We start from the raw sequence: 12,930 nt of genomic DNA, 5'->3' as shown, positions 1-12,930 counted from the left end.
GCCTGCCCTCTTCCCTAAGTCCATATCAGCCAGGATGTGTTTCTAGGGTCAGTCACCCTCTTTCTGTTGGTTCTATATAGCCAGGTCTCTCAGGAACTGCCTTCTTCAGAATGGAAATAGTTATTCTGAGGCGAGGGTTTGAGAATCCTGCCTGTGAAGCTTGGTAACTGCCTGGGTGGTGGCAGGGGCAGTGACAGCCTCAGGTGCACCCACACACATGATGCTGTTCTGCCCTTGAGTCCTGGAATGGCTGAGGGTGTGTGGGTGTGTGCAGAAGCAGCATCAGGTGCCTTGTATCCACAGTGTGTGTGGGCGGCCCCAGGGCCCCAGGTCAGCTTCTTGGGAGCGTCGGTATCTCTGGCCTCTTCAGGTCTCTCAGGTGCTAGGGGAAGTATTACCCAAGCTCTGGAGACAGTCTCAGGGCATCATCTGGACACAGCCTGGGAGGGGCAGGGAGGGAAGGCCGTGTCCAGCTGGCCTTGAAAAGAGACTGCAGTGAGGTCCCAGAGTGACCCAAGGGAGCCAGCCAGCCAGCCACTCTCCAGTCTCAAGTGACCTGGCTATGGGATGATGGCTCCCAGGTGACTCCCGGGATCAGGTAACTCTGGCCCTGTGTTGTTGACCTTCTGGGTCGTGAATCTCTGTGGGGGTAATGCTTGTTGCCCAGGAACTGTGGTTACTGGGGAACTAGAGATGGCATCATGCCATCATGGCCCTGTAGTGGCTATAGGCTCTGACCCTAGGCCTGCCCAGACTGGGATCCTACTGTTCTTGCAAGGCAGCCAACCAGTGTCCAGCTCTGTGTCTCATCTGCTGGTAGCCTGAGGCCTGTTTGCACCAGGGAGCCTGGCCCATGTGGCAGCTGGTCTGTGTGCCATCCCTGCCTGGCCTTGGGCATCTTGGCAGGGAACTCAAGCTGCTTAACCTGGAGGCCAGGCAGGCTGGCAAGTGGGAAAGAAGTCAGGCCGTTTGGAGACCATCAAAGTCCAGCTGCCCTAGAGTTGGTGTCCTGTACTGGGCTCCTACCCTGTCCTGGAAGGCCCCCTTACTATCATGGGACTGGAACCTCACAGCTGCTTCTAGAATCTGGTTCACAAAGCCCAGCTGGGGACACATAGCCTGCGTAGTAGCCTCACCTCTGTTGTGGTTGGGCAGGCTCCTGTGAGCAGGTTATAGCAGGGCAGGGCAGGTCACCTTACTACCCTATTTCGGTGCATTGTCATGTAACCGTGGGATCAGCATCCCTAGATGAAAGGCATGGCTGGCTAGGTACATGGCCCAGATGCTCCTCTTCGGCCAGCCTAAGCCCTTTCTTTGAAGCCCCATCCTCCCTTTGTCTACTGCATTCTGTGCAGTGCTGCATTCTCAGTGACTGAACTCCATCTTTATGTTGCTGTTTAGAACTTGCTGTTTAGAGGCCATTCCCAAACTGCTTCAGGCATCTAGGAAGCAACTGATGCAGGGCAGCACTTCCTATGCCTCAGGCTGGTCCAGGGTTCCCAGCAGCCCCAGCACTGGCCCCTATGGCTCTTCTCTTACCCTTCTTGCCCTTGGCCCCGTTCTTGCCTTCTGCCTTGCTGCTTGGGCTCTGTGTGGCCAGCTCCCGCCGCCTGTACCTGAAGTGAGGAAGGCTTGTCCCAGCCTTACCCTCAGAAGCCACTCTGCTACCCCTAGCAGAACTCTGCATCTCCTGCTGTGCCTCCCTCCAGCCTCCTTCTCAGTGCTCAGTGCGGTCCATGGCCTCAGCTGCGTCTCTTGCTTTGCTACAGGCTCTGAATCTTCTTGGCCAGGGTGGCAGTCTGCTGGCCAGGGTCCATCCTGGAAGCTTTGGGGCCATTTTGGTCCCCAGCTGCTCTCCATCACAAGGACAAACCTGTGACTCTTCTGGGCAGCTGGCTTCCAGCTTCCTTCTCCCTCCCCAGGAGGCCAGCTCCACGGCCGCCAGACCATTGCCTGGCGCCTGTGGATAACCTCTGTCTCTTCTTTGTCACTAGGTGATGGTAATGCCCGAAGGAGCGGACACGGTGTCCAGGCCCAGCCCTGACTACCCCATGTTACCCACAATTCCACTCTCTGCCTTCTCTGACCCCAAGAAGAACAAACCATCCCACGGCTCCAAGGTTAGTGAGGTGGAAGGCCAGCGTTGTGGAGCTTGGGCCTGGCCATTGGCAATTGCAAGCCATCGCCACCACCATATGCAGAGCCCAGCCCTGCACACCTGCTGCCTACATCCAGAGCCTCTGCTTCTGCTCCTTGTTGCTTCGATAGCTGGTGTGGCCAGGAGCGGTGCTTGGCATCTGGCTGCTCATTTTGTGCCCAGCTCCTCTTCAATCGCAGGTCTCATGGGCCCTCTTTCCTGCCCAGTGGTTATTTGTCCCCAGCTACTGTGCAGGGCATCTCCATCATTGGTCCCTTGGCTACTTTCTTGGCTCCAGGTTCCTGGCCACACCTGCCCTTGTAGCTTCCAGATCTGGTGGTGGTCAGTAGTGCTGGCCTTGAGCTGACTTGGAGGAGGCTGGCGACAGTGTGCGTGAGGCTGAGCTGAATCTCAGGGACACACATTTTGTCCCCTTGCTCAGTACTCTGGATGTTCATACTGGACCTCCTGGAGGGTCCATCTCAGCCATCGGCTGCCCAGTGCTGTCAGCACCACTGCAACATCTGAACCTAGAACCTTGGGTCTGTCCCTCGAGATACCTGGGTACTTGGCCTTCTTTGGACCCTCTGAGGGTGACTGATGACCTTGTGTATCTGTCCTTCATTTTCACATTCTTCTTGCTTCACTTGCCTATAGGGCATTGTCAGCTGGGCATCCCCATGAGACTCTAGCACCTTGGGCCATCTTATCCATGGGCACCACAGGAAGAGAAGCAAGCACCAGGGCAGGCTCCTTCCACTTCTTTCCACAAGGCTAACAGGCCTGTGACATCCTCAAGCTGGTCAGCATCTTGGAGTCCCAACCAGGCCCTGATGTCACCTTTCACTGAACTTTGGAGGTTGGAGAAGCCAGTCTTTGCTAGCAACCTGGGGCTTCTCACCTAGCCATTGTTGTTTGGAGTCCACAGAAGCGATGAAGGATAAGGTTGCTGTGTCTGTCAGGTGCCTCTCTGGTAGCAAGCCTTCTCTAGTACCACTGTGGAATGCTGAATGGAGTTCCACAGATTTCTAGGCAGAACAGAGTTTCTTCTCTTTGGATGACTTTCCTAGAAGCCCTAGCCTTAGAGTGTGGTCCAGCCTGAGTGTCAGCGCCTGTGCTGCTCTAGCTGAGCTCTGGTGGCTGCACAGGGCCACAGTAAACAAGAGGTGAGCCTCTCAGGGACTGTTCTCAGGTGCCTGCGGCAGGAACCAGGCCCGCCCAAACCTGTTCCCCTGGAGGCATGGGCTGTGTCACCCTGATGGGTACCAGGCCATGAGCCTTGGCAGCCTCTCTGAAGTGCACGTCTTCACTGTTCAGGAGTAAGGACAGCATTGAGCCTGTGCCGGCCCCATTCTCACTGACTGTGCCTTCACAGATACAAATGATTTTCCAGTGTTTGACACTGGGTCTCACTATGGAATGCTAGTTGACCTGGAACTCCGTAGTTGCCCAGGTATGACCCCAGGAGAGTGGCTCCTGTCAGGCACTCACAGCCATGGGCACATTCCTGACAGCCGCTCTTGCCCTGCAGTCCTGCAAGAGAGGGGGAGGACCACACGATTTCCATTTCTTGCCTCCCTTGTGGCTTACTGGGGGACAGATTCCCCCCCCCCCGCACCCCCCAGTCTCTATGAGGCACTCGTCACCAGCCCTCATGCCAGCTTCAGTGTTCCTTGACAAGTTTATAAGAATGGCATAGGCCAGAGTCCTCAGACAGCTTCATCTGTCCCTAGACACTGGGGTGGCCTAAGTGTGTTGCAGAGCCCCTTTTGCCAGGTATTTATCCCTCCAGCTTGGTGTCTTGGTGGTACTTTCGACCATGTCTGTCCTGAGTTATGGACTACATGAAGGAGCTGTTGGCCTGGCTTGCTTTGAGCTCTTTGCCTGGACATTGGCCGTGCCTTCTGAAGAGAAAGCTGGAACTGGTGGAGGCGTGAGTTGAATACTCCAAAATGGGACTAGGGCCTCAAGGTTCGATGATGGCCAGCACCTTCCAGTCATGTGCAGCCTCAGGTCTCCTATATGCAGGCAGCTGTGGGCACTGGTGGTCCTGCAGGTTTGTGGGCATGGTTCTGCTGTGTCTGTTGGTCATACCCTTTCACTCTGCGGATTCTCTCCACACATTTTAGACAGATGAATCAGCCTTTGCCTAGGTTGGGGTGGCAGAACCAGGCGGCCCCAGTGTGCTGCTAACACATCTTCCTCACCTTCCCTGCCCTTGGCCTTGCAGGATGCCAACAAGGAGAGTGGCAAGGCTTCCAAACCACACAAAGTGGCCAGGGAGCACCGTGAGCGGCCACGCAAGGACTCCGAGAGCAGGAGCTGCTCCAAGGAGCCAGAGCGTGAGCCCAAGAGTGCCAAGGACGCTGCACGCAAGCTGCCCAAGGAGGAGAAGGCCCCAGTGCCCAAGGCTGCCTTCAAGGAGCCCAAGATGGCCCTAAAGGAAACCAAGTTGGAGAGCCTGTCCCCCAAGGGGGTGCCCCAGCCTCCTCCCCTGCCCAAGGCCTCCAGCAAGAGGCCAGCTGCCACAGACTCACCGAAGCCCAGCGCCAAGAAGGCTAAGACGAGTGGGTCAAAGGGCCCACGGCGTGCACCCGGCACCTCACCCCGGGCCGCCTCCTTCCCTGACAAGAAAGTGGCCAGGGACAAGAGCAGCAAAGGGGACAAGGGGAAGGCAGAGAGCGAGCCACGGGAGGCCAAGCGGACTCTGCAGGCTGAGGACTCAAACTCAGAGGATGAGGCCTCCTTCAGGTCAGAGGTGAGCAGGCGGTAGTGGGTGTCCCTTTGTCAGGCTGCTGGCTCTCCTGGGTCAGCTCTCCCCTGCCCATGCAGTGGTAGCTCCTTGGTGTGGGCCTTGTAGCACTGCGGTTTGCAGCGGTAGCCCTCATGCTACCCAGTGGATGGACAGCTATGGTTGCTAGATAGACACTGCTGACTCTTCAAGAGTAACCAGATAGTTCATCCCTCTGTATCCTACCTTTCTGGTGGGCCTTGGCCCTGCTACCCATCAGGAAGACACGTGATGGCCACAGAGCCATATAGAGCTCCTTTTCCTGTCTCCTGCACCTGCCTCACACAGCAAGGTATAGGATGCAGTTGGCCAACTCCTGAAGAATTGCCTGCTTATAGAGAATTGCCTGCTTGTGTCAAGGCCCTGGGTAGGCAGCTTTGAACATGCTCTTAGGACTGGTTTGGGGTCGAGAGGTCTGTAACCTGGTGCTCCTGCCACTGTGCTTGTTGGGTGCTAGTGACCTTCCACAGTCCTCAGTGAGAGCAGAACTGTGAGTAGCTTCCAGGGCTCATCACTGGGGCTATCTGTGGGCTCCAGGCCCATGTCTCAAGGCAGGCGCTGGGCTGTGTAGGGCTTAGAAGCCAGGGTTGATCACTGTTGCCCCTCCTCCAGGCTCCGGGACAGGGCTCTCATGCAGCTGGGGAGCCAGCCCTTCCTGAGACCTGTGCACTGATGTTTTGTCCCAGGCAAGGAGTTCCCAGGACACTGTTGGCACTTCCTCTCCCAGGGCCACTGCCTCTAGGCTAGAGCTGAGTGTAGGCAGTACATGAGCACTCCAGTCAGAGCTCCGCTACAGCTGCCAGGGCCTTAGACAAGCATAAGCTCCTGGGGAAGACAGCTCTGAGGACAGCTGCTGTTGTAAGCTTGGTGGCGTTGCCACTCCTCCAAACTGCTGTCCACATCCCAGACCCTTCTGGTTCCTGGACATTCAGTCCTAGCCACCAAGGGCCATATGAGAAGTGTGGCAGCTGTAGTGCCACCTGCAGGGCCACTCTAATGAGAAACCTTTCCAGATTCTGTTAGTCCTTGCCCCTGGGGTCTCTGTAGGGATGGTGACAAGAGGTGTGCAGACCATCACAAGCCCACTGAGGCCTCAGAGAGGCACCTGTCCCTAACAGCTCCTGGTTTGTGTCTGAGCCATGCAGGGACCTGTAGAACCACTCCCATATAGGTGGGGAAATTTAAGGCTTGAATCTAGAGCCTGACCTGGCCTGGACCAATGCCAGATAGCCATTTTTCATGACTTTGTGCCCAGGGAAAACAAAGAGGTTGGGTGTGTACAAGGGAGGGTGCCTTGGCTCCAGGCCCAGTCTGTGAGGTTCCACCCTGAGAACTTCCTAGTGGACAGACTCGTGAGTACCTAGGGCAAGTTCCCTAGGCACTCCCACTGACCAGTAGGCAGGTGGGTGAGAAGAGGCCTCACAAACACAGCAGGGCTCCAGTGTGAGCCCTGCACAGGATAGTTTCTTCCTTTAGTCTGGAGTGTTCCCTCCCAGGCAGGCCGGCTTTGCCCAAGCTGAGGCCTTTGGCAGGCTGGGCACTGCCCTGTCCCTTGTTCTGGGCAGGGCTGAGGGCTGCTCAGCTCTGGGTCCTGAGGAGGAGAAGGACTGTAGTCACTCTGTTCCAGGTGAGGGATAGGCTTAGCAGAGCCTGGCCCTTAAAGATCAGCTGTCTTGCTGCTTGCTCTGCTTCCCACCTGCTAGTATCTATAATAACTGAATATGCATCATGATCACATCCCCACACCATTTATAACAAACACACTACAGCACACACCTCACATACCATACACAATGCACACACCACACTCCACACACCACACTACGTATCATACTACACACAATACACATGCAATGCATACACAGATACATCTCACATACTACATGTAACACACAGTACACACTAAGGCCTCACATACTACACACTTCACATACTACACATACCACACACACACTTTAAGTGAGCCTCCCAGCATTCACTTAAAGGTTCACACAGTGGCAGTCTAGGCTGTCACTGCCCCCTGGTGGCTAAGTCCATCCCTGTGCAGCTTCAGAAGACCAGGCAAGGTGTGCCCTGCTCCATGGTATTTGTGACACGCAGTCTTGCCATCACTCCTGTGCAGGGTGGTGAGACTTGGGTAGGATCTGGGCATTTGGTCATTGTCTCAGCCCCCAGGAAGGCAGGCAGCTTTACTGAGAATTCTGTTTCCTGTCTTCACAAGCCTCAGGCTCTGTGTGAGCTGGGACAGAGGCTGTTCTGGGTGCCTTGGGGCTGTTTGGTCCCTTCATTACCCCCTCCCCTGACATGCAAGATGACAATCTCTTTTTTCCTCTCGTGCTGCCCTGGCATGGGGTGAAGTCGGCCCAGTCAAGCCCAGCTAATGCCAGCTCCAGCTCTGACTCCAGCTCAGACTCAGACTTTGAGCCATCTCAGAACCACAGCCAAGGTGGGTGCAAAGGGGGGTTGGAGCTGGTAGAGTGAGATGGGAACATGGGAGTGGAGGCAGGGCAGCAGACATGGCCTCGGGAGGAGCATAGACAAGCTAGGGAGAGGCATGGCTCTCTTGAGTGACAGTCTAGGTTCACCTGCTGCTTCAGAAAGACCAAGCCTGGGTTTGCACCCCTGACTGCCCCTGAGCCAGACCTTCCTTTGGGCTAGCATCCCTTTCCCCTGGGCTCAGCGCCCAGGAAGCAGTAGAGGCCCATGCTGTCAGCTGGGACACATACCACAGCTCCTGGTAGTGTAGGATTTGTAGACAAGTTGTTGTGCTCACCCAGAAGCCAGGTCAGTCTCTGGGGTCCAAAGACCTGTAGCCATAGAGACCTACTTCCTTCTGATAGAGTCATTGCAGGCCTGTCCCAACCCATCAGGTCACAGTCGGTGTGCTGGGCCTGGCTACTCTAGTGGTTCTTCCCAGGGAAGGGCTGGAAACTAGACTGGCTACTGTGCCTCAGAGGGGTCTTGGCCTGCCTCCCATGGTGGCTGCTTCCTTGGGGCAGAAGCTTGAATGGGGATGGGGTCCTTGAATCCTATACTCCCCAAGGTTCTTATCCACTGGATAGGGAAGGAACCAGCTGAATTGACATCATGTGACCAAGGTAATTGAGGACTTTGTGTACCTCTGTTGCCTTGGCAACAGGAATATAAACCAAAGATGCCATCTGTAGGGGACTGGAACTGAGTGCCTCTGGAGAAAAGGGAGGACAGTGGACCAGAGCACCATGTGGGGTTCCTGAGGCACTGGGCATCCTCACAAAGGGGTGCAGGCTGCATGGGGACTCTGGTCCTAGGCACAGTATGCGACCTTTACTCTGCTGGCCCACTTGGGTTCTGAGTCTTTGGCTGCTGTGATGGAGAGATCTGGCAGGCCATTAGCAGACCAGGAGCCTGAAGCCTGGGAGGAGGGCCAGGAAGGCAGGGGTGGGGATCTGCTGCAGGCCAGAGGGACCCTGCAGGTGCTGGTAAGTCTGGGGTGGCCCTTGAGTAGGCAGCCAGAGGCTCAGCTTCCCCTCCCTTTGCCCTCAGGACCCCTGCGCTCCATGGTGGAGGACCTGCAGTCTGAGGGGTCAGATGAAGATGACTCATCATCAGGAGAGGAGAGCACCGTCAAGGCCAACCCAGGCCGGGAGTCCAGGTGTGTGGGCAGTACAGTCAAGCCAGGGTGCTGCATAGGCAGCCCAAGTGCACGTCTTCACTGACAGGGCTGGGTTGGGGGACATGAAGCTGGCCAGGCTTTCCTTTTCATCCTGGCCTTTCATCCACCACCATGGCGTACGTTTAGCTGCCTGTGGAAGGGTTGGACATGACAGGTATGCTGGAGAATGAGGGGCACAGGCTCCCACGCTAGCCACGGATAGGGCAGTGTGGGCTCCCCATGTCCTTACCGCAGGTCCCCTGAATGGGACATCTACCTAGGCCTCCAACAGGCTGAACACGAGGCTGTGACAGGCAGAGCTAGAAATGGATAGCACCCCAGGACTCCATCGGCCCTGCTGTAGAGTAGTGTGCCCATGAGTTCACTCTAAAGAGGTACCAGCAGGCTTGACATATGCTGATGATAATCCCCTCCCCGATACTCAGGGCTACAGCCTTTGCTTATCCACAGTGACCCAGGCCTGCCCATCCACACAGCACCACACACCAAGAGCTATGAGATTCAAGGATCTGGGTTCTGCTCACAGGGAGGGCGTGGCCCTAGGAGCAGACAGGGAAGTAGATTCCTGAGAGTGGCAGGCACAGTCCTGTCTGAAAGAGTCAAAGTTATGCGGGTTCCACTGTGGGGACATCGTTTTGGGGATGTTTATGAAGGGCCTTCGGTGGGAATTTGCCAGCCAGCAGGCCTGCGGTTGTTCCTGCTGTCAGGGAAGGTTCACAAAAGTAGGGTACCCACACACACACAAGTTGCTGGCAAGGCTTGCTTTAGTCCCTATGGAGATTCAAGGTCTGGCATCCCCAGTTGGCACCTGTTGAGCACAGAGAGGGGCAAAAGCGAGGGGAACCTGCGGCTGTGCTTGCCTTGTAACAGCCTGACCAGAGCCCGGCTTGTAGCCACAGAGCAGGAGCCCTGGACATAACCATCTGACTGTGGGAGCTGAGGGAGGAAGTACCATCCTGGTGGATGGCTCAGTGGGTAAAGTCACTTGCCACCAGTCCTAATGACCTGAGTCTGACCCCAGAGCCCACGTGGTGCAAGAAGAAAGAATGCTGGAGCCAGTTAGCATGTCAGGAGACTTCTGTGGCCACCATGCTTACCTGGGGTCCCCAAGAACTTCTTGCAGATTCTGTCACTGAGATTATAGAGGTAGGAGTCGGTTGGGAAGTTTGAATACTCAGTGAGACCTGCTGGTGCCATGTGAGTCAGTAATACTGCCCACTGTGGGCTAAGGACACCTGTCACTCGGGTACTCAGGCTGCACAACCTGCTTTGCAGGACTACAGCAGTGTCTGAGACTTGCCCCCATGGTCTCTGGTCACTGGAATGTGGAGGGTCAGCCATAGGTTCTCATGAAGCAGCTAGGGCAAAGTCTGATGGTCCTGGTGCTCAGAGCTGAGCAGGGAGACGTGAACACGGGGCATCTCGTGCCTGCTAGTGTGGTGTAGCATGTTACCTCTGACACCACCCTGCCTGCTCTGCAGGCTAAGCTTCAGTGACAGTGAGAGTGACAACAGTGCTGACTCCTGCCTGCCTGGCCGTGAGCCCTTGCCTCCCCAGAAGCCACCTCCTCCCAGCAGCAAGGTGAGTAGTGTCCAGCTCTCCGCTGGCTTTGGTGGCTATCCTGGGAGGGCTAAGAAAAGCATGCTGCAGCTCACAGGTCCGGGGTCCCCACAGGTGTCTGGTCGAAGGAGCCCTGAACCCTGCAGCAAGCCTGAAAAGATTCTGAAGAAGGCCACCTACGACAAGGTGGGGTGTTTGGGCCTGAGGGTCGGGCAGGTGGGGCCTTGAGCTGTGCTCCACATGGGTGCCCCCAGCCCACTGATGTTCTTCTCCCCAGGCTTACACGGATGAGCTGGTGGAGCTACACCGGAGGCTGATGGCTCTGCGTGAGCGCAATGTGCTGCAGCAGGTACTGAGCCCCTTCTCCCAGGCACGGGCACTGATGCCCAGCACCATGCCCTGAACCCACCCAACCCTCCTTACAGATTGTCAACCTGATCGAGGAGACTGGCCACTTCAATGTCACCAACACCACCTTCGACTTTGACCTTTTTTCCTTGGATGAAAGCACTGTTCGCAAGCTGCAGAGCTGCCTGGAGGCCGTGGCCACATGACCCCGGCTGCCACTGTGGAGCCACGGTGGGCATGGTGGGCACGGGAGGGGCTAGGCATGAGGGCTGGCCTGCCATGGCTTCCGCTCCCGGTACCACCCCCAACTAACCATGGTGCCCCAGTGCCCCTCAGTGGTTGGTGTTGAAGGGGTGCTGCAGGCCACACTTCCACAGGGCAGGGTGACAGAGGCGTGCAGCCCCTCACTTAGTTTCTGCCAGTTGTCCATTGTGGGCAAGACTGAATGGCAGGTCACTGCCTGGGCCTCTCTGGGTGGCCCGGATGAGCACAGTCTTCCACATAGTTCACGGGCCTCCCTCAGCTGGCCTGCCTCCTAGACTCAAGGGTCCGTTAGCATGGCCAGGGCCAGCCGTAGGCATCTGCCTCTACCATGCAGCCTTGTGTATTCTGTGTGCTCCAGGTGTATCCAGCAGCCAGGGAGGCTCATGCCACCCCTCTGCTGGAGGCACAGAGGATCTCCCCCTAGATCCCAGGATCCCGGTGCCTCTCGAGGCCCCAGGCCAGTGAACACTACAATGAGCACCAATCTTGGGACCCCAAGGGCCACCACTGCAGCCATGTGCCAGCCAAGCACCCACAGTTCCAAGGCTAGCTAGACTGGCGCTCTTGGGCCACCATTCCCCATGGGCCTCCTCCTCTGCTCTCTCACTGATCAAGTCTTTGAACTCTGAAAACATGAGCTTTTGCCAAATATGATAGGATGGTGTGTGTGAGGCAGGCCCAACCCCAGACTGCCTCTGTTCCTGGCTACATGGCTCTGCCTCTACAGTGCTGCTGGAGAGGCTTTGGACCTGTGCCCTGCAAACTGCCAAGGGTCAAGCCAGCCCCTTTCCCATGTCTGAGCCTGGAGTGCCACCCTTTCCCCAATTCCAGTTGTTGGTGTTTGTGCCCCAACCAAGGTGTTTGAAAGAGGCCTGAGCCAAAGGTGGCTCACAGTTGCCTCGTCGGTGTTGCTTCCTCCCCAGTGTGTGTTTACTCCTGGAGGCCTAGCCTCCCAGCTCCCTCTCCCTGTCTCTGTCCCACTCCCAGACCATCTGTCAGGAAGATCCTGAATACTCCCGGGGACCCTAGCCTCTAAGGCTTCCTTTACCCCCAGAGAAAGGATACGGACTCTGCCTGTAGCCCTGTTCCCACTCCTGTGACTGGGAGGAAACAGGGCTTGTGTCCACACCTCTTTCCACATAGGCCGACAATACTCTCCATCAGGTGTTCTGCAGCCTCTAAGCCTTTGCATAGAAGGCCCTGGCATTGTGGCAGCTGTTGGCCTCCACATGGAGTGCGCCAGGGTCCCAAACAGCCTCAGCCCAGGGCACCATTCTTCCTCTCATGGTCCCTAGTGGCCCAGCCCTTCTGCTGCCCTGGGCCTTGGTGTCTAGTCCTTCCAGATGCTTCCAGGGCCCTCCTGAAAGCACCCACCCATCTCTTCAGTTACCTCCTCTGGCCGGAAGGTCACACCACTGTCCTCCAGAGCCACTCTGGGGCCAATACTGGCTATCTGGAAGCCTAAAGCAGCAGCCTGCAGCCAGATGCCTGAGGGTTCTGGGGACTTGTCCATAGGAAGGGGTGGCACTGTGTCTGCCCTTGGTGAGTCCCTGTGCTGCAGCCTCCTGAACCAGTTCATGACACTGAGTGCAAAAGGTATTGGATACCTATCCCTCTCCAGGGCTTCACAAGACATGTCTCCATGAATAGACATGTCACTGGCCCAGACGAGTCCTGGACAGAGGGACCAGGAGAGCTGTGTTTGTCATGAGCTGCAGGGCCATTTGTCCCGCATTTTAAACTTTTTTGTTGTTGTAAATTGTGAAATGATGGAGGAGTTTTATAGAAAATAAAGTGAGGTGGGAGCAGTGGGTGACCTGCCTTCAGTTCAGGGAGGGTGCGAAGAGCGTCGCGGGAGCCTGTTACAGGGGTGCTCCACATCGGTGCTGTTCCCTTGCAAGCAGGGGTGAGGGCTGCTTACAACACAGCAGGCGGGGTCCTGAGATGATGGGTGGGCCAGCAGGAGGGTAGAAATGGGAAAGAAGGACCCCTGCAGGGACTCTAGAGCCCATGAGCCTCTGACAGAACTCACATTGGGCCCATTTCCCAGACCCGAGCTCCACCCAGAGGGCCACAGGTACGTGAATGGCACACACCTGAGTAGCACACAGCCCATATCCTTGGCTACTATGCCCACAGGACATCCCCCTCTTGATTTCTGTTAGAAACTGGGGG

General features: G+C 56.5%; 1 protein-coding gene across 1 annotated transcript in view; it reads left to right on the top strand.

The window, feature by feature from the left end:
- Positions 1-12,566, top strand: part of Mllt1 (MLLT1 super elongation complex subunit) — a 45,914-nt gene extending 33,348 nt beyond the window's left edge. Inside the window, exons 5-12 of the mRNA XM_028763632.1 lie at positions 1,995-2,120; positions 4,368-4,895; positions 7,287-7,374; positions 8,454-8,562; positions 10,065-10,164; positions 10,258-10,329; positions 10,421-10,492; positions 10,569-12,566. Coding sequence (XP_028619465.1) covers positions 1,995-2,120; positions 4,368-4,895; positions 7,287-7,374; positions 8,454-8,562; positions 10,065-10,164; positions 10,258-10,329; positions 10,421-10,492; positions 10,569-10,697 — 1,224 coding nt within the window. The 3' untranslated portion in view covers positions 10,698-12,566. The remainder of the gene's footprint in view (positions 1-1,994; positions 2,121-4,367; positions 4,896-7,286; positions 7,375-8,453; positions 8,563-10,064; positions 10,165-10,257; positions 10,330-10,420; positions 10,493-10,568) is intronic.
- The last annotated feature ends 364 nt before the right edge of the window (positions 12,567-12,930 follow it).

The sequence above is a fragment of the Grammomys surdaster genome, unplaced genomic scaffold (genome assembly GCF_004785775.1).
Source record: "Grammomys surdaster isolate TR1022 unplaced genomic scaffold, NIH_TR_1.0 62, whole genome shotgun sequence".
Lineage (NCBI taxonomy): Eukaryota > Metazoa > Chordata > Mammalia > Rodentia > Muridae > Grammomys > Grammomys surdaster.
Note: the sequence above shows the minus strand (reverse complement) of the source record. Positions and strands in the feature narration are given on the sequence as shown.